This window comes from Tachyglossus aculeatus, chromosome 6, assembly GCF_015852505.1.
Source record: "Tachyglossus aculeatus isolate mTacAcu1 chromosome 6, mTacAcu1.pri, whole genome shotgun sequence".
Lineage (NCBI taxonomy): Eukaryota > Metazoa > Chordata > Mammalia > Monotremata > Tachyglossidae > Tachyglossus > Tachyglossus aculeatus.
Window position 1 is genome coordinate 34,700,646 of NC_052071.1, and position 25,167 is coordinate 34,725,812.

General features: G+C 53.9%; 3 protein-coding genes across 3 annotated transcripts in view; 2 read left to right on the forward strand and 1 right to left on the reverse strand.

Annotated features, from left to right (window-relative positions):
• Positions 1-7,087, reverse strand: part of LOC119929919 (elongation factor 1-alpha, oocyte form-like) — a 41,133-nt gene extending 34,046 nt beyond the window's left edge. Inside the window, exons 1-2 of the mRNA XM_038748274.1 lie at positions 7,008-7,087; positions 3,027-3,179 (exon numbers count right to left, since the gene is read on the reverse strand). The gene's annotated coding sequence lies outside the window, so the exon portion shown is untranslated. The remainder of the gene's footprint in view (positions 1-3,026; positions 3,180-7,007) is intronic.
• On the forward strand, positions 4,114-5,052 carry LOC119929540 (olfactory receptor 3A3-like). The gene has a single exon (XM_038747714.1). The coding sequence runs from the start codon at positions 4,114-4,116 to the stop codon at positions 5,050-5,052; it is 939 nt and encodes a 312-aa protein (XP_038603642.1).
• A 7,729-nt stretch (positions 7,088-14,816) lies between the features above and the next one.
• Positions 14,817-24,823, forward strand: ARAF (A-Raf proto-oncogene, serine/threonine kinase). The gene is made up of 16 exons (XM_038747609.1): positions 14,817-14,884; positions 19,578-19,774; positions 20,071-20,174; positions 20,311-20,413; positions 20,515-20,669; positions 21,085-21,186; positions 21,493-21,631; positions 21,755-21,782; positions 22,058-22,209; positions 22,340-22,542; positions 22,648-22,824; positions 23,175-23,221; positions 23,349-23,467; positions 23,623-23,754; positions 24,007-24,141; positions 24,356-24,823. The coding sequence occupies exons 2-16, from the start codon at positions 19,589-19,591 to the stop codon at positions 24,488-24,490; spliced, it is 1,917 nt and encodes a 638-aa protein (XP_038603537.1). The 5' UTR covers positions 14,817-14,884; positions 19,578-19,588; the 3' UTR covers positions 24,491-24,823.
• Positions 24,824-25,167: the final 344 nt, after the last annotated feature.

The window sequence follows — 25,167 nt, forward strand, 5'->3', positions numbered from 1 at the left end:
TTTCTCAATTTTTCTGCGTTTCATAGCTCTCACAGCTTGAATCGACAAGGAGGGCAGGAAGTGGGAATAAAAATCCCTACTGATAAATTTCCTTAATGTTCTCTCCACAGCTCTTAATCCAAATCTCTAGACCTCTGTTTTGCTTGCTGAGAAAATTCATCCTTACCTACTTTCCGAAACATACCATAATGTGTTTTCCTCAATGCAGGATTTCTGTCTTGAGAATGAGCTAGTGTCAACAAGGAGACTGGTGTTGTGAAGTGAAAGCCAATGTGTAGCAGAGTTAAAAAGAGTGCAAATTTAGAAACTCGGTAAGTGACGCATGTTGTAAATCAAAAATGTCTTAAATCGAGGGCTCCCTGTTTACAACCAGAAGCAGATGCAGCTGCCAGGTTCTTGTAAAGTGCTCAGTGGTGGAGGTAGCCTATCAATCAATCAATCATACTTATTGGTGAACACTATGTCACAGGAGAACTGAGTGTATGCCCAGAGCTATGCTGATGCACCTGCTGTTTGCAACGTGTGGTGTTGTTTTCACTTTGGCCTCAATCTCATGGTCCCCTCAAAGCTTCTGCTCCAAAACAGCCACTCCTCTCTTGATTGCATCATGCTAATTTTGATCTGCCCATTGCCATCCTTCCCGGACTTTCAGATACAATGCCACAATGCTTTAGACTGCATTTTATGATACGATCATAATAATACCATTTGTTAAGCTCTATGAGCCAAGCACTGTACCAAGAAATGGGGTATAGATACAAGATAATCAAGCCCATCACAATCCCTGTCCCACACGGGATTCGCCGTCTAAGTTCTTCCTCTGTCTCCTTGCTTTTGATCATCCCACTTCAGCTTTGTTTGGGTAGCCTGCTGTTATCCATTTTCATTCACGTCCCCCCTGGTTACCCCATGTGAGATGAACATAACTTGAATGTTCATAGACTGACTTTATTCCAGGACTTTACTCTTTGGGATCCTGACTTTATTTTCCGTTCGGTCCCTTAGTTGCCGGCATGAATATCCTCTAACCAGCCCAGCCACATCATCCCATCAAACTCTGCGGCACTATGCAAGCATCTGTTAATGTAGTTGTCATTCATTACTTATTCATTTGTCTCTAGTAGTATTGTGTTTTTTCCTCTCACCCTAACTAGAGCAGATTTGTCATTTTATTTGTGCCCCCATTAGACTGTATGCTACCAGGGGGTAGGGATACCATAATGAATGTTTCCCAGGCACCCAGTGGTCAGCGCACAATAGGTGCTTGATAAATAGTGTTTATAGACATTTATCAATAATAATAATAATACTTGTGGTACTTGTTAAGTGTTTACTATGGGCCAAGCACTCTTCTAAGCACTGGGGTAGATATGAGTTAATCAGATGGACACAGTCCCGGTCCCACATGGGGCTCAAACTATTAATCCTCATTTTATAGACGAGGTAACTGAGGCCCAGAGAAGTGAAATGACTTGCCCAAGTTCACACAGCAGTCATGTGCCGGAGCTGGGATTAAAACCCAGGTCCTTCTGACTTCCAGGATCGTACTCTAGCCACTAAGCCATGCTACTGTGTGCAGAGCATGTTAATGGTGGGGGGGGGAGTGGGTCTTTCCCCTTGCTTTAAGGAGTCTTTTTTCTGGTGAGCAAGATTTTGGACACCTGCCACAACATGAAGCAGCAGGCAGGCACGAGGAACCTGGCCCAACTTCCCTTCTCGGTTCCCTTGGGCATCTCCTCCCCCAGCCGCCCTATACATAAAAGAGCTAAACTGGACGGGGTAGGTGATTACAAACGAGAAGACAAGTTCCCTGTCCTCAAGGAGCATTCCTTCTAATGGCCGATATAGAACTGATACAGATTTAGATGCATAAATGGACCAAAATGATACAATCAGAGAAGAGGACCAAAAAGGTAGATGGGTGCAAGGAAGCAACTCATACTTCCAGTTTTCGAAGGTAAGTAGCGGGCAGGAGCCGGAGTTAGTGAAATAGCAGAGTGGCATGGCCCTGAAGGAGGCCTCATGGAGTTACAGAGAGCTTTGGCAGTCTGCAGGAGGGAGAGAAGGTGGCTTGACAATGAGGAAATAGAAGAGTCAGGGTCCAGGAGAGTGGGGAATCAGTGGTAGGACAGGGAGCAGACTGCCTAGGTTAGAGCAGAAACCAGATGCTAGCGTGTAGAGGAGACGACAGTAGTTGGGTCAAGGACGGGGCCAGTTGGCAGAACTCTGAGGCCAGGCTTAGGTGGCTCAATGTGAACCACGAAGCCAAAGTAGTCATTGTGGATTTCTGACTTGGGAAGGGAGAGGCCCAAGCTGAAGAAGGCTAGGACACAACCAAGACCTGTGGCTGCAAGAAGAGCGGCAACAGTGGATGTGTAAGATAGGACTGTCAGTCAGTTAGTCAATCATATTTACTGAGTGCTTACTGTGTGCAGAGCACTGTACTAAGTGCTGGGGAGAGTACAATAGAACAATATAACAGAGACATTCCCTGCCTTTAACAAGCTTACGGTCTAGAGGGACTGTAAAAGAGTTATCAGGATGTGGTAAGAGTTTAGATGTGGGGAGGGAGAGCGAGAATGAGTCAACGACGACTCCGAGGTTGTGAGCAAGAATCGGGTACTGGTGACTGCGATGGGAATATTAACAGAAGTCGGCAGTTTGAGAGAAGACCTGGTGAGCTTAGAGGGGTGGTGGGTCATCTTAGTGGAGGAAATACAAAACTGGAAAACAAGGGAGATGGTTAGGTTGGGAAACAGAAATTTAGAAATCACTTACAAAGAGGTGGTAGCTGAAATTGCATGAGTGGAGGAGTTCTCCATGAAAGTGAGCGGAAAGAGAGAAGATGCGAGGGTCCAAGGCAGAGTCCACAGATGGAGGACAAGAGAAAGAGACGACAGTAAAGGAAACAGAGAAGGAATAGACAAAGAGATATGCAGAGAACCAGAAAAGTTCATCCTTGGTTGAATCAACCAAATCATTACCGATTTCTGCTCATCTAAGTTTAACCTTATTTTCAAAATTACCTTTTTCCATGTACTTCCTTAAAAAAATATTTGCCCTTCCCCAGTCGGTCTTCAGGCACATCTTCCATCCAGACCAGAATTCTGACTCCTGGTCTCCTTTCTCTCCTGCCTCCTGTCCGAACTCCAGTCTTCCTGTCTTGCAAACTCCCGGCACTGTGAATATTGGAAACTAGAATCAGTCCTCTAATCAAACTCCGACTCTCACATATGTTCCGGTCAATGTGGCCCAAGAGCAGATATCAGCACATGACTCCTAACATGCCTCCCTCTCCTATAATCCTTCTCCAATGCCACTCAGAGCTTTAGGTCATGTCTACAGGCCTTGGGCTAATCACTTTAACTTCTCTGGGTCTCAGTTACCCCATCCGATCAGTAAAGTGGGGATTGAGACTGTGAACCCCATGCGGTTCCAACTCGATTGGCTTGTATCTACCCCAGCACTTAGTACAGTGCCTGGCACATAGTAAATGCTTAATAAGTACCACAATTATTAAACCTAGTATTTATTTCTTTATATTCCTGCTGTCTTCCCCTCTCGAGCTTGTTGTGGGCAGGGAATGTATCTGTTTATTGTTGTGTTAGACTCTCCCACTTAGTTTGGTGCTCTGCACCCAGTATATCTTCGTTAACACTGGACTAATGGAAAGAGCATGGGCCTGGGCATCACAAGGACCTGGGTTCTAATCCCAAGTCTGCCACTTGTCTGCTGTGGGACCTTGGGCCAGTCAAGTCACTTCACTTCTCTGGGCCTCAGTTCCCTCATCCTTAGTATGGGGATTAAAACTGTGAGCCCCATGTGGGACATGGACTGTGTCCAACCCGATTACCTTGTATCTACCCCAGTGCTACCCCAGTGCCTGGCATATAGCAAGTGCTTAACAAATACCATTAAAAAAAAGTAAACAGTAATCACTCAAAAAATATGATTGACTGACAAGAAAGGGCACCTGGGACTCTCTTCCCACCTGGGGGGACAACCTTCCATATTACAGGTGAGTAATCTCTCCAGGTCCCACCCCTGACTGTATGGGTCACCGTGTCCTCCTCTCCCAGCAGGACCGTTCCACGTGGGGCTCAGGGTGGTCCCATGGATCCCAGAAATGGGACAGCAGCAGTTAGCGAATTCATCCTACTGGGCCTGATGGACGGGAAGACGTCCCAGTCCATCCTCTTTGTGCTGTTCCTACTGAGCCTCCTGGTCACTACTGGAGGGAATCTCAGCATCATCCTAGCCATCCTGCTGGAACCCCAGCTGCACAACCCCATGTATTTTTTCCTAGGGAACCTGTCACTCACGGACATCGGCTGCATCACCGTCACGGTCCCCCACATGCTGGGGAACCTACTTTCCTGGAAGAAGACCATCTCCTTCGCTGGCTGCCTCGCCCAGCTCTTTTTCTTCCACCTCCTGGCAGGGGCGAACTGCTTCCTGCTCACGGCGATGGCCTACGACCGCTACCTGGCCATCTGCCACCCTCTGGACTACAGCTCCAGGATGAAGAGGTCCGTGCAGATGGTGCTGGTGGGGGCCTCCTGGGCTTGTGCCTTCACCAACGCACTGACTCACACGGTGGCCATGTCTACCCTCTACTTCTGTGGGCCTAACATCATCAACCACTTCTTCTGTGACATCCCCCCTCTCTTCCAGCTCTCCTGCTCCAGTACCCGCCTCAACCAGCTGCTGCTCTTTGTGGCGGGCATCTTCATGGCCCTCATCCCCATCGGCTTCCTCGTGCTCTCCTACACCCGCATCGTAGCCGCCATCCTGAGGCTCCGCTCGGCCGAGGGCCGACGGAAGACCTTCTCCACCTGTGCCTCCCACCTGACCGTGGTCTGCATCTTCTATGGCACCGGCATCTTTAGCTACATGCGGCTGGGCTCAGTGGATCCCTCAGAAAAGGACAAAGTGATCGGGATCCTCAATAGCGTCATCAGTCCCATGCTCAACCCTCTGATTTACAGCCTCCGCAACGCGGAGGTGAAAGGGGCCCTGCGGAAGGCATTCACAGGCAGGCGGCCAGTGTGACTGAGAAAATGACAACAAAAAACACCCATTTCCCTTCCTCAAGACACAGGCACCCGTTCCTCCTGGGTCTTTCGCCACAGTCCTCTCTGAAGAGCACAATACTGTACCCTGCATAAGGTGAGCTCTCAGTAAACATTAGGGATTGATCCAGGGCAGATCCCTTCACCAGGCAACTCCCTGAGGTGATTAATTCATGAATTCATTAAGTGATTACTGTGGGCTCAACCCTGGAGTGATAATAATAATGGCACCTTTTAAGCGCTTACTGCGTGCCAAGCACTGTAATAACTGTAAGGTAATCAGGTTGGACACAGTCCCTGTCCCACTTGGGGCTCACAGTCTTAGTCCACCGTCAGTCAATCATATTTATTGAGCACTTATTGTGCACAGAGCACTGTATAAGCACTTGAAAGAGTTCAATCTAACAACATAAGAGACACATTCCCTGCCCACAGTGAGTTTACAACCTCGGGGAGTAACTAAAGTAAGCACGTTGCGGACAGGGAATGGGCCCACCAACTCTGCTGAATTCTACTCTCCCAAGGGCTTAGGACAGTGCTCTGCTCTTGATAAGCGCTCAATGAATACCACTGATTGACTGATGTAAGATAGTCAGACTGGACACAGTCCCTGCCCTACATGAGGCTGGCTCAGTCTAATTCTCACTATGTTAAATTTGTCAACTACAAAGGCAAGGCAGAGGCATACTGGGGCAAGCTGGGCAGTGGCCAGGACCTCGAGGTGTTGCCCATTCTGACTGGAAAGTCACCAGCCCCTCTGGGAGTTCACGGGCCTTGTTTCACCTGCTGTTCAGCTTCAAGGCAGCCTCCATCTCAGCCCGACCCATGAAAAGGGAAGCTCTTCCCCTTCACGATCGCAGCCATCTGCAGCTCCCAGCCTCACCCCAATTCATCCTTTTTCATCAAAAACATTCGGTCCATGTCTCCCCACTCCTCAAGAACCTCCAACGGCTGCCCATCTACCTCTGCATCAAGCACTCAATCGGCTCGCCCCATCCTACTCGTCTGCTGAGTGACCTTGGACAAGTCACTTCAATTCTCTGTGCCTCAGTCACCTCAGCCGTAAAATGGGGATTAAGACTGCGAGCCCCACGAGGGACAGGGACTGTGTCCAACCCGATTTGCTTGTATCCACCCCAGCGCTTAGAACAGTGCCCGACACATAGTGAGCACTGAACAGATACCATTATTATTATTACCTCACCTCACTGATCTGCTACTAGAACCCAGACCGCACACTCGGCTCCTCCAGCACCAGATTACTCGCTGTGCCACAGTCTCATCTATCTCACCGCTGACTTCTTTCCCATGTCCTCCCCCTCCATATATGCCAGACTACCACTCTCCCCCATTACAGAATTATTAGGGTCACATCTCCTCCAAGAGGCCTTCCCCAGATAAGCCCTTTTTTCCCTGGCTCTCTCTCCCTTCTGGGTCGTCTACACACTTGGATCTGTGACCTTTGGACATTTGATACTCACCCCACTCCTAACCCCAAAGCACTTGTGTGTATAGCTTTAAATTGTATATTATAAATTGCTATTTCTTCATATTAATGTCTGCCTCTCCCTCTAGACTTTAAGCTCATTATGGGCAGGGAACGTGTCTGCTCATTCCCAAGCACTTAGTACAGTGCTCTGCCAATAGCAAGAGCTTAATAAATACCACTGATTGACTGATTGATTGATGAATCTCCTTTCTAAGTCCAGGTTATTATCTGGGTGGGCCCACAACAAGTATGAAGTTGTGTTTCCCCGCCTGCTTGACTGACCCTCCCGGCTCCGTAGACATTGTGCCTGTTTCTGCTCTGCTGCTGGGCTCTGCGGCACTTAGATCTGCCTAGCCCCAGCCCCCTGGGCATAGAACAACTAGTCCCAGTCCACACTGCCCCCTCAGTGACACCGAGCGGCAAGCAGAACAGGGCTTCAGGGCTACCTTATTGGCCAACAGTGGAGGACCAAGAACTTCCTCCTGTTCCAGGAGCCCCTCCAGGAACACCATCTTGAAGATTTGTCAATCCAAAATGTGACTTTGAATTACAGTATTTGTTTTGGTGCCTGTCCAAACTCAGATAATAATAATAATAATGATGATGGCATTTGTTAAGCGCTTACTATGTGCAAAGCACTGTTCTAAGCACTGGTCAAATCCAACCAGCTACATTCACATCTCCAGAACCCGCCCTTTCCCCTCCATCCAAATGGCTACCAAGCTGATCCAAGCATTTATCATATACTGCCTTGACTACTGCATCAGCCTCTTTGCTGACCTCCCTGCCTCCTATCTCTCCCCTCTCCAGTCCGTACTTCTGCTGCCTACATCATTTGTCTGAAAAACAACTCGGTCTGTGTCTCCCCAGTCCTCAAGAACCTCCAATAGTTGTCCATACACCTCAGCGACGCACAGAAATCCTCACAGTCGGTCTTTAGGCACTCAATCGGCTCAATCCCGCCACTTTGCCTTGCTGATTCATTCAATGCATTCAATCGTATTTATTGAGTGCTTGCTGTGTGCAGAGCACTGTACTAAGCGCTTATGCCTACTATGACCCAGTCTGCACACCTCAATCCTCTAACACCAACTACTCTCTGTACCTCCATCTTGTTTATCTCATCATCAACTGTATTTATTGGGTGCTTGCTGTGAACACTGTTCCAAACGCTTGGGAGAGTACAACATTGTTGGTGGACACATTCCCTGCCCACCTCAAGTTTACAGTCTAGAGGGAGCTTATTTCACCATCAAACCCAGGCCCACATCCTCCCTCTGGCCTGAAACTCCCCCTTCATACCCAACATACTCGCCCCACCTAAGGAACCTTCCTAAAATCACATCTCTTCCAAGAGGCCTTCCCTGTTTAAGCACTCATTTCCTCTCCCCAGCCTCTGCTTTGCCTATGCACTGGGCTGCGTGCTACACCTTAAGCGCTTTGGCACACACCCCAGTCCCATGGCACCTATGCACATATTTTTATACTCTATATTTCCCCTACCTCTAATTCATATTAATGTCTGTTTCCTCCTGTAAACCGTAAGCTCCTTGCAGGCAGGGATCGTGTCCGCCAGCTCTATTGCATTTTACTTTCCCAAGCGTTTAGTACAGTGTTCTGCATACACCTAGTGCTCAATAAATCATTGCTTAATTGATTGATAGCCGTGGGACTGGAAGACCCTCCCTTTTTCCTAGGGAAAACAGCTCCCCTCTTGATTTTTTTCTAGTGATTTAGCCTGGCCTGTTTCTACGGCAGCCATTGATGGCCCTCACAAATACCAAACAAGGAGACGCATGTGACCAGACAAGGAGACGCATGTGATGTCTCACAAGCAACTCCAACACGATGAGGTCACAGCACCGTTTTGCCAAAGTATGCTGGGCTCGGGCATCCTCAGAGCAGCTCTGCAGGGGCATCCCCAGGAAGGGTCAAATTAAGGGTAGGTGCTGGGGGCGGGGGACGACGACGAGGGACTGCAGGCTTTGAGCCCCAGCCAGGGACATGTGACTCAAGGCTTTGCTGCTTCGGGCGGCAACTGCACCCCTCCTGACCCTTACCAGGGATGAGGCAGAGTGTGCCAGCAGGGCTGTCTGCCTGAGCCCAGGCCGGCGGCATGACTGGCCATTAAAGGAGACGTCGCTCTTTAAGTGGCTCAGCCCCAGCTCGGGGCTGGAGAGAAGAGCCTGCATGTCCCGGACCCAGCAGGCTAGGTGTGACTGAAGGATCCCCGCTGCCTCACCTTCGCATCCCAGGCATCCCAGGCCCAGGATGGGTGGGGGGCCGTGGATAGGAGGGGCACGGGGACAGGTGCAGCAGGCTCGGTGATTGCCAGCGGGGATCATCTCTCACCGGCACGTGCTCACTCCTGTCTCATGCGCACGACCTGAGTGGGATCAGGGCGTCTATGTCGTGCGTGTAACGCTTCTGGCTTTTTCCCCAGAGCCGGCTTTGGATTCTTGCCTTCTTGCCTGAACGGGTGAGCAAGCACTCTCCCGTCCCGCCCCCGTAGCCAGGGTTTGAGGGCGCTTTCTTGCCGCAACACGCACAAGCAGGAAGGCTGGAGTCCAGACCTCAGCTCTTGGCCAGAAGCCCAAGCCTTTCCCTTTCCCCGCAGTGGGGCTTCTGCCACTTTCGTGGACCTCTGGTGAGCGGAGGGAGATGGGTGGGGGGCCTTCTCCGGTGAGTGGGGACAGGGGGGCCAAGAGAGATGATCTCGTCCGGTTCCGAACCCTAGCCCCTGTGGAAATTGATTCAGGCCTCTCCCTCGGCCCCAGATTGCACCAGACAGAGCTTTCGCATTTCCTTCTCAGGGCTGGGTGAATTTGGCAGCAGGAGATGCAGTGGAGGGAGGCGAGGGACTAAAAAAATTAAAAGAAAAATCTTTGCTAGGCAACCACAAGAAAGGGACTAAAGGGAAGCAGTATGGCCCAATGGATACAGCACGGGTCTGGGAGTCCGAAGGATCTGGGTTCCAATTCTGACTCCGCCACTTGTATGCTGTGTGACCTTGGTTAATTCACTTAACTTCTCTGTGCCTCAGTTATTATAATAATAATAATGGCATTCATTAAGCGCTTACTATGTGCAAAGCACTGTTCTAAGCGCCAGGGAGGTTACAAGGTGATCAGGTTGTCCCACAGGGGGCTCACAGTCTTAATCCCTATTTTACAGATGAGGTAACTGAGGCACAGAGAAGTGACTTGCCCAAAGGCACACAGCTGACAGTTGGCAGCAGGATTTGAACCCATGATCTCTGACTCCAAAGCCCGTGCTCTTTCCATTGAGCCACTAGTTATCTCATCCATAACTAGCAGGAGCAACGTGGCTCAGTGGAGAACAGCACGGGCTTTGGAGTCAGAGGTCATGGGTTCGAATCCTGGCTCTGCCACATGTCTGCTGTGTGACCTTGGGCAAGTCACTTAACTTCTCTGAGCCTCAGTTACCTCATCTGTAAAATGGGGATTAAGACTGTGAGCCCCATGTGGGACAACTTGATCACCTTGTATCCACCCCCAGCGCTTAGAACAGTGCTCTGCACATAGTAAGTGCTTAACAAATGCCATTATTATTATTATTATAAAATAGGGATTAAGACTATGAAGTCCATGTGGGACATGGGCTGTGTCCAACCTCATTAACTTGCCTTTACCTTAGCGCTCAGTGCTGTGTCTGGCACATGGTAAGTGCTTAATGACTATTTTTTTAAAAATAATAATAATTAATAAACAATGATGGCACTTGTTAAGCGCTTACTATGTGCAAAGCACTGTTCTAAGCACTGGGGGATCAACGGTGATCAGGTTGTCCCATGTGGGGCTCACAGTCTCATAGAGAAGCAGCGTGGCTCAGTGGAAAGAGCATGGGCTTTGGAGTCAGGTGTCATGGGTTCAAATCCCCGCTCCTCCAATTGTCAGCTGTGTGACTTTGGGCAAGTCACTTAACTTCTCTGGGCCTCAGTGACCTCATCTGTAAAATGGGGATTAAGACTGTGAGCCCCCGGTGGGTCAACCTGATCACCTTGTAACCTCCCCAGTGCTTAGAACAGTGCTTTGCACGTAGTAAGCGCTTAATAAATGCCATTATTATTATTATTACTGCGAGCCCCCCATGGGTCAACCTGATCACCTTGTAACCTCCCCAGGGCTTAGAACAGTGCTTTGCACATAGTAAGCGCTTAATAAATGCTATTATTATTATTATTATTATTATTATTCCCCGCTTTCAGATGAGGTAGCTGGGGCTCAGAGAAGTGGAGTGACGACTTGCCCAAGGTCACAGGGCAGACACGTGGCAGGGCGGGATTAGAACCCACGACCTCTGACTCCTAAACCCGGGCTCTTTCCACTGAGCCACAATGCTTCTCTGACGGTGCCAGTTCCGTGGGGCATCGCTGTCCTGCCCTGGCCGGCCGGGGGCCTTCACCAGGCCCACGCGCTCCCTGGGCACAGCCAGGTCCTGCCCTCACGGCTCGGCTTTTCCAGGCCCAACCTGCTGAGTCGTGGCCACCAATCAATCAATCAATCAATCGTATTTATTGAGTGCTTACTGTGTGCAGAGCACTGTACTAAGCGCTCGGGAAGTACAGGTTGGCAACATATAGAGACAGTCCCTACCCAACAGTGGCAGGGAAGAGCTGCAGAAGGCGGTGGGGACTCCGGATGACCCCCGCATGCCAGTCCTATTAGCTGCTTTCTTGCTCTGCATACAGGAAGCGCTCAATAAATACGATTGAATGAACGAATGAATGGCACGTAGTATGGGCTTAACAAATACCACAGTTATTATTATTATATTAGTATTTGATTATTGTTATTGCATTGTTATTACTACTAATAATAATATTTAGTACCCTGGAGAATTGTAGAAGGCGGAAAAAATGTGCTAACACATCATCAGCCAGCTAAGCAGGTATCTCTATCTCTCTACACATACACAGGAGAAGCAGCGTGGCTCAGTGGAAAGAGCACGGGCTTTGGAGTCAGAGGTCATGGGTTCAAATTCCGGCTCCGCCAACTATCAGCTGTGTGACTTTGAGCAAGTCGCTTACCTTATCTGTGCCTCAGTTATCTGATCTGTAAAATGGGGGTTAAAACGGTGAGCCCCACATGGGACAACTTGATCACACTGTATCCCCCCCAGCGCTTAGAACAGTGCTTTGCACATAGTAAGTGCTTAACAAATAGAGAAGCAGCGTGGCTCAGTAGAAAGAGCCTGGGCTTTCGAGTCAGAGGTCATGGGTTCGAATCCCGGCTCCACCACAAGTCTGCTGTGTGACCTTGGGCAAGTCACTTAACTTCTCTGAGCCTCAGTTACCTCATCTGTAAAAATGGGGATTAAGACTGTGAGCCCCACATGGGACAACTTGATCACGCTGTATCCCCCCCAGCGCTTAGAACAGTGCTTTGCACATAGTAAGCGCTTAACAAATGCCATCATTATTATTATTATTATTATTATTAACAAATACCATCATCATTATTATTATTATTACAGAGAAGCACAATGGCTCAGAGGAAAGAGCCCGGGCTTTGGAGTCAGAGGTCATGGGTTCGAACCCCGACTCCGCCACATGTCTGCTGTGTGATCTTGGGCAAGTCACTTCACTTCCCTGGGCCTCAGTTACCTCATCTGTAAAATGGGGATGAAGACTGTGAGCCCCATGGGGGACAAGCTGATCACCCTGTATCCTCCCCAGCGCTTAGAACAGTGCTTTGCACATAGTAAGGGCTTAACACAAGCCATCATTATTATTATTAACAAATACCATCATCATTATTATTATTATTATTATTATTATTACAGAGAAGCAGCATGGCTCAGTGGAAAGAGCCCGGGCTTTGGAGTCAGAGGTCATGGGTTCGAATCCTGACTCCGCCACATGTCTGCTGTGTGATCTTGGGCGAGTCACTTCACTTCTCTGGGCCTCAGTTACCTCATCTGTAAAATGGGGTGAAGACTGTGAGCCCCACGGGGGACAAGCTGATCACCCTGTATCCTCCCCAGCACTTAGAACAGTGCTTTGCACATAGTAAGCGCTTAACAAGTGATTATTATTATTATTATTGTTATTATTATTATTATTATTATTATTATTATTACCAAGCAGCACCAGGGCTTCCTCAGGGGAGGGCCGAGGCCCTGAGGCGGCCCAGCCCTGCCCGTTGAGGAGCGACCGTTGCCCTCTGGGCCAATCCCGGCGTGCACCGCGCCCGCGCCCGCCCGGCCCCGCGCCCCCTCCGACGGCCGCCTGGGGGCAGCAGCTCCTCAGCCCACCGGCGTCGCTCCGAAGGCGCCTGGCCGCGGGCATCGTCGTTGTCGTCATCATCAATCGTATTTATTGAGCGCTTACTATGTGCAGAGCACTGTACTAAGCGCTTGGGAAGGACAAATTGGCAACATATAGAGACAGTCCCTACCCAACAGTGGGCTCACGGTCTAAAAGGGGGAGACGGAGAACAAAACCAAACATACTAACAAAATAAAATAAATAGAATAGATATGTACAAATAAAATAAATAAATAAGTAGAGTAATAAATATGTACAAACAGCTTCGTGCCCACGGAGGGCACCGCCTAACCAGTGGCGGCTACCAATCAACCCACGCATCGGGCAAAAACTCCTCCCCCTGGGCTTCCAGGCTGTCCATCCCCTGGCCCCCTCCTACCTCACCTCCCTTTTCTCCTTCTCCAGCCCAGTCCGCACCCTCCGCTCCTCTAAGGCTAACCTCCCTACTGGGCCTCGTTCTCGACTATCCCGCCGTCGACCCCCGGCCCACGTCCTCCCCCTGGCTCGGAATGCCCTCACTCCACACATCATCATCATTATCAATCGTATTTATTGAGCGCTTACTGTGTGCAGAGCACTGTACTAAGCGCTTGGGAAGTACAAGTTGGCAACATCCACCAAGCTAGCTCTCTTCCTCCCTTCAAAGCCCTACTGAGAGCTCACCTCCTCCAGGAGGCCTTCCCACACTGAGCCCCCTCCTTCCTCTCCCCTTCCCCACAGCCCCTGTATATATGTTTGTACGTATTTATTACTCTATCTATTTTACTTGTACATATTTATTCTATTTATTTTACTTTGTTAATATGTTTTGTTTTGTTGTCTGTCTCCCCCTTCTAGACTGTGAGCCCGCTGTTGGGTAGGGACCGTCTCTGTATGTTGCCAACTTGTCCTTCCCAAGGTCTTAGTCCAGTGCTCTGCACACAGTAAGCGCTCAATAAATACGATTGAATGAATGAATATATGTTTGTATATATTTATTACTCTATTTTACTTGTACATTTTATTCTATTTATTTTATTTTGTTGATATGTTTTGTTTTGTTGTCTGTCTCCCCCTTCTAGACTGTGAGCCCGCTGTTGGGTAGGGACCGTCTCTATATGTTGCCGACTTGTCCTTCCCAAGCGCTTAGTACAGTGCTCTGCACACAGTAAGCGCTCAGTGAATACAATTGAATGAATGAATGAATGAAGGTACATATTTATTACTCTATTTATTTTACTTGTACGTATTTATTCTATTTATTTTATTTTGTTAGTATGTTTGGTTTTGTTCTCTGTCACCCCCTTCTAGACTGTGAGCCCGCCGTTGGGTAGGGACGGTCTCTAGATGTTGCCAACTTTGACTTCCCAAGCGCTTAGTCCAGTGCTCTGCACACAGTAAGCACTCAATAAATACGATTGAATGAATGAATATGTTTGTACATATTTATTCTATTTTATTTTGTTAATATGTTTTGTTGTCTGTCTCCCCCTTCTAGACCGTGAGCCCGCTGTTGGGTAGGGACCGTCTCTAGAGGTTGCCGACTTGTCCTTCCCAAGCGCTTAGTCCAGTGCTCTGCACACAGTAAGCGCTCAACAAATACGGTTGAATGAATGGATGAATAAATAAATACGATTGAATGAGTGAATGAATGATGGTGTGCGGGCGGAGAGTGCGCCGCTCGCAGGGCGCCCCGCCCCTGTGGAAAACCCCTCCGGAGGCCCCGCCTACGTCACCCCGCCAGTGACGTAAGGCCACGCCCCCCGTGACGTAGAGGTCCCGTCCGCCAGTGACGTAAGGCCCTGCCGCTCTCGGCCCCGCCCCCTCCAGGCGCTTCCTCGAAGCCTCCCTCGCTCCCGGACGTGATCGCCCCCCCTCCGGCTTGACGAGCACTTCCCCCGACCAATGGGAGCGGAGGCGGAACCCCGGGCGGGCCAATGGGCGCGGGAAGCCGCGCGGAGGGGGCGGGGCCGGCCCGAGCGGCGGCCCCGGCCGGTTCCTCCCCGCAGAATCGGTCCCAAGATGGAGGCGACGGCGGTGGCGGCGTCGTGACAGGTGAGGGCCCGCCACCGGGGCCGGGGGGCACGGCTTCCCCTCGACGCTGCCCAGTTGTGCCCGCCGGAGCGGGGAGAAGCGAGCTGGCGGAGCCACGCCCCTCAGAGCCCGGGGGCGGGGCCGAGGGGCTGCGCGCGACCCCTGACCCCCCCGCCCCCACCGGGCAGCCTCTGCGCATGCGCACTCCTCCCCTCAGGGTGGGCACGGAGGGCGAAGGGCAACGGTGCCCATTCTGCAGGTGCACGGGGAGGCAGGGCGCCCGGCTTCACCGCCCAGCGTGGCTCCATGGAAATAACAACGATGAGACTGCTGTGGCTCAGTGGAAAGAGCCCGGGCTTTGGAGTCAGAGGTCGTGGGTTCAAATCCCACCCCTGCCAACTGTCAGCTGGGTGACGTTGGGCAAGTCACTTCACTTCTCTGGGCCTCAGTTACCTCATCTTTTAAATGGGGATGAAGACTGGGAGCCCCCTGTGGGACAACCTGATCACCTTGTAACCTCCCCAGCGCTTAGAGCAGTACTTTGTACATAGTAAGCGCTTAACAAATGCCATCATCATCATTATTATTATTCTCTGGGCCTCTGTTCCCTCATCTGGAAAATGGGGATTAAAATTGTGAGCCCCCTGTGGGACAACCTGATCACCTTGTAACCTCCCCAGCGCTTAGAGCAGTGCTTGGCACATAGTAAGCGCTTAACAAATGCCATCATCATTATTATTATTATTCTCTGGGCCTCTGTTCCCTCATCTGTAAAATGGGGATGAAGACTGTGAGCCCCACGTGGGACAACCTGTTCACCTTGTATCCGCCCCCAGCGCTTAGAACAGTGATTTGCACATAGTAAGCACTTAACAAATACCAACATTATTATTATGGCATTTGATAAGCACAAACACTGCCCTAAGCGCTGGGGGGCTACCAGTCAATCAATCGTATTTATTGAGCGCTTACTGTGTGCAGAGCACTGTACTAAGCGCTTGGGAAGTACAAGTCGGCAGCACATAGAGACAGTCCCTACCCAACAGCGGGCTTACAGTCTAGAAGATTACCAGGTAATCAGGTTGGCCCGCACAAGAGAAGCAGCATGGCTCAGTGGAAAGAGCCCGGGCTTTGGAGTCAGAGGTCGTGGGTTCAAATCCCAGCTCCGCCAACTGTCAGCTGTGTGACTTTGGGCAAGTTACTTCACTGGGCCTCAGTTCCCTCATCTGTAAAATGGGGATTAAAATTGTGAGCCCCCTGTGGGACAACCTGATCACCTTGTAACCTCCCCAGCGCTTAGAACAGTGCTTTGCACATAGTAAGCGCTTAACAAATACCAACATTATTATTATTATTATTATTCTCCGGGCCTCTGTTCCCTCATCTGTAAAATGGGGATGAAGACTGTGAGCCCCACATGGGACAACCTGATCACCTTGTATCCCCCCAGCGCTTAGAACAATGCTTTACACATAGTAAGCGCTTAACAAATACCATCATTATCATCATCACACAGGGCTCACGGTCTTCATCCCCATTTCACAGATGAGGTCACTGAGGCACAGACAACTTACTTGCTCAAAGTCACACAGCTGACAAGGGTCGGAGGCGGGGTTGGAACCCATGACCTCTGACTCCCAAGCCCGTGCTCTTTCCACTGAGCCACAATGCTTCTCTGAGCCACACTGCTTCTAGAGCACCGGCCTGGGAGTTAGAGGTCATGGGTTCAAATCCCAGCTCTGCCGGTTGTCAGCTGTATGACTTTGGGCAAGTCACTGATCTGGGCCTCAGTGACCTCATCTGTAAAATGGGGACTGTGAGCCCCATGTGGGACAATCTGATCACCTCGTATCCTCCCCAGAGCTTAGAACAGTGCTTCGCACATAGCACTTAACAAATGCCATCATTATTATTCACCCCCCGACCTCCACCCCCTCAACCCAGGGAGCCAAGGATACAGGACCCAGGACGCCGGGCCGGGGCACACTCCGTTCTAGCAAGGGCCATCCCCCTGGGCGGGGAAAGTGCTTGAAGACCAGTCACCCCTCCCGGGAACCCACTTGTAGAAAAGGGCAGGGGCGGGCTCTGCCCTGAAGCCCAAGGTTGAATGTTTGCCAGTCGAACTGCCCCGGACCCAGCCTTCCAGCTCCATCTCTGTAGCTCGTGCATCGGCCGCTCCCTCTGCCCAGGATGCTCTCAGACCTTCTTTTGGCTCGGCCCCTCCTCTCTCCTCCGTCCCACTTCCTCCCCGATCCGAAGCAAAGACACCCCACTCCTTCCTTCTTCCTCCACCGTAGGGCCTCAGCTTCTCATTCCCCAAACTCTGCCCACGTCGGGGAGGACCAGGCATCCGGAGGTGGGATGGGCAGCGAGGGAGGGTGGTCCCTGGGAGTGCCCCACTCCTCTGGCCTGCCTCTCCCTGCTACTTCCTGGTAAATCCCAGTGCTCAGGGAACTCGAGTACTCTCCCGCCAGACTATCCGATTTACCAGGAAACTACTGAGAGAGGAAGGGCAGGCCAGTGTAAAGTCTGGTGAGGAGAACAGTTGGATTCAGTGGGAGGGGTGGGGTGCAAGTGGAGCAAGCCTACTTACTGGTGGACTGCCAAGTCCCATAGGCAACCTTCCCTGGCCAGAAAGGTCAGTGACCCTCCTCTGGGCACACAGGCCTCTTCCCTACACTCAGAGCCTCTGGTGGTCCCCACAGAAGGGGCTCTGGGACAATAATAATAATAAAAATTATGCTATTTGTTAAGCGCTTACTATATGCAAGGCACTGTACTAAGCTCTGGGGTGGTTACAAGTGAATAAGGGTGGACACAGCCCCTGTCCTATGAGAGGCTCACAGTCTCATTCCCCGTTTTACAGATGAGGTAGCTGAGGCACAGAGAAGTGTAGTGACGACTTGCCCAAGGTCACGCAGCAAAGTGGCGGAGCCGGGATTAGAACCCATGACCACAGGATGCCGAGACAGCTCCCTTTACCAGGCTAATTGCCCTCTGATCGGGTCAGGCTTGGGGGGAAAGAGAGGTTAGGACAGTTGGGCGTGCAGAAGATGTGCCAAGTGTGGTATTGCTAAACCCCCAAGGGTTAGCATAGTCTCAGCACCTCCTACTCCCCTCTACCATGGAGAGGGGTGTGTGTGTATGTGACTGTGTGTTTATGACACACCTTTTAGACTGTGAGCCCACTGTTGGGTAGGGACTATCTCTATATGTTGCCAACTTGTACTTCCCAAGTGCTTAGTACAGTGCTCTGCACACAGTAAGCGCTTAATAAATACGATTGATTGATTGATTGATTTCTGCCCCGACAAGGGAGAGGGAGGATGGAAGCCCAAAGGGGACCAAAGTGTCACCAATTCAGAATGTCCTTGACTCAACACTGGGAGAAGAGAGGCCTCAGCATCACCCTGCCCTCTGTCTTTCCTTCTTTGTGTTGAAGCAAGATCTGGGCCGGGGCAGAAGACTCCCGACCCATGCTCTGACTTCCGTCTCCTCTGCCTTTTGATCTCATTCTATCCCCCCGATCCTGCTCTCTTCCTCTCTTCCCCTCTCCCCCTCTCCCTCAGGCTTCGGACAAAGGTCCTGTTTGCTTAGGCACGTCGCCCGGGACTCACGCTGGCGCCAGGTGGGCCGGGTCCCGACGGCTGCTCCAGGTCCAGCCTGCGGCTGGGCCTCACTCCTTCCCCAACCCTTGGGTCGCGTCTCGCCGTTGCCATCCAAAACACACCGTCCCCGCAGCCCCGGCCTTCGGAACAACTCTCGGCTTCCCTGTCGGCGAATCCCCTTTTTCCCTGCTCCCTCGGAGAACCCAGGCATCCCAAGAACTGTGATGTTAGTTCAGCGCTCACTCTGTGTCAAACACTGTACTAGGCCGTGAGCTAGACACAGGATAAGCAGCGAAGCTCAGTGGAAAGAGCACGGGCTTGGGAGCCTGAGGTCATGGGTTCTAATCTCGACTCTGCCAAGGAGGAGCAGCGTGGCACAGTGGAAAGAGCCCGGGCTTTGGAGTCAGAGGTCATGGGTTCGAGTCCTGACTCCACCACATGTCTGCTGTGTGACCTTGGGCAAGTCACTTAACTTCTCTGCGCCTCAGTTACCTCATCTGTAAAATGGGGATTAAGACTGTGAGCCCCACGTGGGACAACTTGATCACCTTGTAACCCCCCCCAGCGCTTAGAACAGTGCTCTGCACATAGTAAGCGCTTAACAAATGCCATTATTATTATTATTGTTGTCAGCTGTGTGACTTTGGGCAAGTCACTTAACTTCTCTGTGCCTCAGTTACCTCATCTTTAAAATGAGGATTAAGACTGTGAGCCCCACGTGGGACAACCTGATCACCTTGTATCCCCCCAGTGCTTAGAACAGTGCTTCGCACATAGTAAGCGCTGAGCAGATGCCATCATTATCATCATAAGCAGGTCTGACTCAGTCCTTGTCCCGCATGGGGCTCACAGGTCAAGTCCCACATGGAGTTCTTCTTCCTTAACTCCGGGATAAACCGAGGCCTAGGGAAGGCAGGGGCCTAAGTGGATCGTGCGTACCTTCTGGCAGCGTGGGGGCAACCCCTCGGTTTCACCTTCGGATTTCATCCCCTTCCCCTGTATCCGTGGCGTTACCTTACCTTCCTTCACCCTCAATAGGCTCATCATTCACGGAATGCAGCCATGGGCAAGGGCCGCATCCCTCAACCCTCCGTGTCTTCCCCCAGGGGCTCCTCTGATGAAACGCAGCCTGGGCGCTGCCGGCCTCATCTCCAATGGCAACCATCTGGCCTCGCCCGAGCCCCCCATGAGCCCAGCCCCGGGCCCAATGGAGCCTGCCCGGCGCCCCGCCCCCGATGGGGGCGAGGCTGGCCGCACCGGAGGCACTGTCAAGGTGTATCTGCCCAACAAGCAGCGCACTGTGGTGAGAGGACCCCGGGGATGGGGCGGCGAGAAGGTGTGGGGGGAGGACCCTGATCCAAGGTGCAGGGGCTGGCGAGGTCTCTGGAGGCGGAAAAGTCAGGAGTGGGTCAGGAAGGAAGGACTGACACGGAACGGGAGACGAGGGAAGAGCCCGGGACGGGGGAGGCCAATTGGGAGCTGAGCGAGGAGGGAGAAAATGGCATTCTGTAGGGTGGGAAGTTCTCTTGGGGGGCCGGGGGTGGAGGAGCAGGGCGGACTGAGGCCCGAGACTTGAATTGAGCTAGCGGCCGTGTCCAGGTGACGGTGCGGGCCGGGATGAGCGTCTACGACTCCTTGGACAAGGCGTTGAAGGTCAGGGGTCTCAACCAGGACTGCTGCGTGGTGTACCGCCTCATCAGAGGGTAAGCCGCCCCTTCCCCTCTCCCGGAGACCCCGGAATGCACGCTCCCAGCCTCCCAGGGTGGGGGGTTGGAGGAACCCGCCCAAACCGGGTCCCTCCCCACGATCGACTCCCCCTCCCTGCCCTACGCTTGGCAGGCGGAAGACGGTAACGGACTGGGGCACAGCTATCGCGCCGTTGGATGGGGAGGAACTGATCGTGGAGGTGCTGGAGGACGTGCCACTCACCATGCACAACTTCGTGAGTATCCCAGGACGAGAAGTGGGCGGGAGCGGGGGTGAGGGCATCGGGCGTCACGGCCCGGCCGGAACGGATGTCGTGTGCCTCCCTGTCCCTCCCAGGTGCGGAAAACCTTCTTCAACCTGGCCTACTGTGACTTCTGCCACAAGTTCCTCTTCAATGGCTTCCGTTGCCAGACCTGTGGATACAAGTTCCACCAGCACTGCAGCTCCAAAGTGCCCACTGTCTGTGTGGACATGGCCACTGCCCGCCATTCGTGAGCAGGGAGGGCAGGGAGGGTAGGGCCGGGGGGCGGGGGGGTCATTGGAATTGGAAGATGGGGCCGTGGCTGTTGCTGCTTCTAGAGAGCCCCTGGACCTGTGCTTCTATCGCCCTTCAGGACCCCGCATACAGGGGAATCCCAGCCCCGGTCCCAGAGTTTAGGGCATGTGAGAGTCCTATCGTCCCCCCACCTCGCCCCCTGGAGCACCCAACTTGAGATGCTAGGGTGCTCCTTCCCCACCTCATCCATAGGCCCAGGGAGTAGGTGGAAATTTTGAGGAATGCAAATGGTGGCCATATCCCACTTGCCTTCCTTTAAGGATCCGGGGCTGCTAGAGAGGGACTCTTCGAGGTCCTCTGGCAAAGAGTGGCCGGGTGAGGTTCCTCGTCCGTCCCTCTTCCCCATTCAGGATACACGCCTATGCCAGCGTACAGGATCTGTCCGGAACCGGAGTCCAAGAGCCGCTGTCCAGCCAATCCCTCCGGGAGCCCCTCACCCCCCAGCCCATCAGGTATCCGTCCCGGACCTCCCTCCCTCCTCAACTCCCCCTCCGCCCGTCGGCCGTGAAGAGACCAGAGGTTCCACCGTCTACTCATCCTGGGTCCCGTGTCTGTTCCTTAGCGCAGGCCAGGACATGTAGCCTTGGGCCCCCGTGCAGGCCCCGCTCCCCTTGGGCTGGAACCTAGGGGCTCTGCTTCCAGTGCATGCTGGACCTCCTGGACTTTTCTCCATCTGGGGAGCCTGGCGGAGGTCTCTGCGGCCAGGGCCCCCGGGCAAGGTTCGAGGTTCAGTGTGGGGGTGACCTGTCTGTCCCCAGCTCCCAGCAGCACCTGAGCCCAGAAGCCTTCCCCTTCCTAGAGGCCCCGGCACAGGCCCTGCAGCGAATCCGCTCCACCTCCACCCCTAACGTGCACATGGTTAGCACCACCGGGCCAGTGGACAGCAGCCTCATCAAGGTGCGAGCGGGCAGGGGTGCCCGGTGGGCAGGATCGGGTCGGATGGGGTGAGGGTTAGGGAGGAGAAGGGCAGGGTCTTCCCCAGAAAGCAGTGAGGTCTGACCCCTGGCTATCTCTCCACAGCGTGCAGCCCGGAACTTCAACGCAGAGGGTGAGTGCAACCCCTGGTCTGGCCCGGCTCTCCCCAGCCTCCACCGTCAGCCTGCGGCCCCTCCCTCCACTCGGCCTTTCCATCCTCTCACTAAAGAGAAATCAGTCACTGAACCCTCCTCTTGCCAGTGTGGCAGTAGTAGCCACAGGGCGTAGTCACAACTACCAGACACATTCAGCTTACAGCTCCACAGACAACCCCGTCAGCTCCTCCTAGGCCCCTCTCCCCGAAACTCCCCTCCCCTGCTCATTTCTGCCTCTCTCTCTGCCCCCCAGGGACAGGGAATGGGGAAGAGGGGCAGCCCCAGGGGACAGGCGGGGGCAGCTCTGGCCCACCCCTGGTATCCCCTGGCAGGAAGTATTCTCACCCCAAATCCCCATCAGAGCCCCGAGAGCGAAAAGCTTCGGCAGACGACAAGAAGAAAGTGGTGAGTGGATCGGATGCGGGGGGGGGGGGGGGTACCTGGTGAGGATGATTAGGGGCTGGAGAAAGGGGGCCCGGTCAGAATTGGTCAGACCAGGGTTCTGACCCGCCCCCTCTCCCCCACCGTCCTCCAGAAAGCCCTGGGCTACCGCGACTCAAGCTATTACTGGGAGGTGCCCAAAAGCGAAGTGCAGCTCCTGAAGCGCATTGGGGCCGGCTCCTTTGGCACCGTTTACAAGGGCAAGTGGCACGGGGACGTGGCGGTCAAAATCCTTAAGGTGACCAGCCCCACCAGTGAGCAGGTGCAGGCCTTCAAGAACGAGATGCAGGTGCTCAGGTAGGCAGGGGCCAGAGCACGGACCGGCCAGGGCCGAGCCTGAGGGAAGAATGGAGCCAGGATCGAAGCCGGCCCCTGGCCCACCCCCGCCTCCCGTCCCCACAGGAAGACGCGGCACGTGAACATCCTGCTGTTCATGGGCTTCATGACGCGGCCCAAGTTTGCCATCATCACTCAGTGGTGCGAGGGGTCCAGCCTCTACCACCACCTGCACGTGGCCGAGACCCGCTTCGACATGGTGCAGCTCATCGACGTGGCCCGCCAGACCGCCCAGGGCATGGAGTGAGTGCTAGGCGGGAGGCAAGGGGGGCATGGAGAGAGCAGACGGGGGAGCCGAGAGTGAGCCGTGGAGGAGAGTGGAATGGGTCGGGGAATTGAGGGAGAGTGGGGAGTGGGCGTGGTGGGAGGGGGAGAGGAAAGAGATCCCAGCGCCTTTTGGGTGGAGGGTTGTGGGGGAGCTTGAAGGGTGTCCTAGGCCGCCAGGGAGTCCAGGGGACAGGGCAGGTTCTCGGGAGTGAGAGGAAAAAGAGAGCAGAGTGGGAGACGGGTCAAGGGAGTATAGAACGGAGAGGGCTGGAGGAAAGGGGACAGGAGGTGGCCCCCGGCCCTCAACTGCCCCCTCTCATTCCTAGTTACCTTCACGCCAAGAATATCATCCACCGGGACCTCAAATCCAACAGTATCCACTCCATGGGACCCCAGGAAATGAGGGGTCGGGCAGTCCCTCGGGGGGCTGCAGGAATAATGGTGTTGGGCCGGGGAAGGGGGCATAAGGGCACCCTCCCCCGTTCTCCTTAACGGCACAGACATCTTTCTGCACGAGGGGCTGACGGTGAAGATTGGGGACTTTGGCTTAGCCACCGTCAAGACCCGCTGGAGCGGCGCCCAGCAGGTGGAGCAGCCCAGCGGCTCCGTGCTCTGGATGGTGAGGCCCCAGTGCTCCCCTGGGACCAGATTGGGTGGGAGGGAGGGAGGAAGGAAGGGAGAGGGAGAGGCGGCCAGGGATGGAGGGCGGGAGGGCGCAGAGTCCGTCCAGGCCCGGGAGCTGACGCCCCACCTCCCCACTCCCCACCCCACCAGGCCCCGGAGGTCATCCGTATGCAAGACAGCAACCCCTACAGCTTCCAGTCAGACGTCTACGCCTACGGTGTGGTGCTCTATGAACTCATGACCGGCAGCCTCCCCTACAGCCACATCAACAACCGCGACCAGGTACGGGTCCTCCCCTAGGGCCCGTGGAAAACTGCCCATCCTCGAGGAGAGGGCGACAGGTCGGGGGGAGGGCAGCGGGGCCGAGGAGAAGAACACGGGCTGGGGCTCCTACCGGGAGCTTGATCTCAGCCCGAGACACGCTGAGGAACCAGGTTCTGGAACCCTGATCTTGGCCCTAAGGGTGGTAGGTTGGCCCCGTTTCGTGCCTGCGGGTTGGGTGGCCCCCTTGAGTGCCCGGACCCCCTCCCCCAGATCATCTTCATGGTGGGCCGAGGCTACCTGTCCCCCGATCTCAGCAAGATCTCCAGCAATTGTCCCAAGGCCATGAGGCGGCTACTACCCGACTGCCTCAAGTTCAAGCGGGAGGAGCGGCCCCTCTTCCCTCAGGTGAGCCTGGGGAGCAAGAGTTGAGCCGAAAGGGAACGGATGGGGGGCGGGAGTGGGGCTGGGTACCGGGGCTGAGAGAAGGAGCCCAGAAGAAGGTTCAGTGTGGGGAAAGGGGAGGTGAGCCTGAGAGGAGACGGGGCGAGAGATGGGGGAGGAGGAGCCCTGCTCCGATACCAGTTCCTGATTTGCACCCCGACCCCCCGTCCCCAAACAGATCCTGGCTGCCATTGAGCAGCTGCAGCGAGCCCTCCCAAAGATCGAGCGCAGCGCATCGGAGCCTTCCCTGCACCGCGCCCAGGCGGACGAGCTGCCCCCGTTCCTGTTCAGCACTCTGCGCCTCGTGCCCTAGGGGCCCCCCACGACCCAAGTGGAGACTGCACTGGGGCGCTTGAGGTGGAGAGGACCCGGGTCCCGCTTCTAACTCTCCTCCCCCCAAAGCTGCTGCCCCGCCCCACTCCACGCCCGGGGCCTCGGCCCCCCTCTGCTGAGGCCCTCCTGCCCTCCGCCGGCCACGGGCAGCTGAGGCGGGAGCAGCGTGGACTGGACTAGCAATAAGGCCCTGCCGCGTCAGGGGCAAGGGGCGGACGGGCGGCGGGAGGGCCTCAGGTTTGTTTTGTAATTGGAGGGGCCTGGCCCACCCCCCTGTACAGACTGTAATGAAATAAACTGCAATAGGGAGCCAGGGCTGTTCTCAGCCTGGGGCTGGGTGGAGGCGGCCGGGCCCACCCCCAGAGGCAGGCACAGAGCTCCGGGAGACAGCGTCCTTCATCTGAGCCACAGAACCCGAACCCTAAGGCTTTTCCTTGCCCCCTCCCTGTGAACGGCGCTCCGTTCACGGGGCCCCGTTCCCTCCTCGGCGCTCCGCTCCCTTTTACCCCTCATCCTCGGAGCTTGGCCAGCCCTTGGCGTGGGCTCCCGGCACGACTGCCAGCTGAGGGCAGGAGGGGGGGTGCCACAGCCACTCTCTCCAGGCCCCCAAGCCCTGCTTGGGGGTCCCCTAGTTAAACAGAGTAGGGGGCAGGGGGA

Coding starts and splice junctions, on each gene's coding strand:
- ARAF (XM_038747609.1), top strand. CDS start 19,589: ATGAAACGCAGCCTGGGCGCTGCCGGCCTCATCTCCAATGGCAACCAT. Junction 20,414..20,514: donor CACTCACCATGCACAACTTC/GTGAGTATCCCA, acceptor TGTCCCTCCCAG/GTGCGGAAAACCTTCTTCAA. Junction 22,543..22,647: donor AACGAGATGCAGGTGCTCAG/GTAGGCAGGGGC, acceptor CCGTCCCCACAG/GAAGACGCGGCACGTGAACA.
- LOC119929540 (XM_038747714.1), top strand. CDS start 4,114: ATGGATCCCAGAAATGGGACAGCAGCAGTTAGCGAATTCATCCTACTG.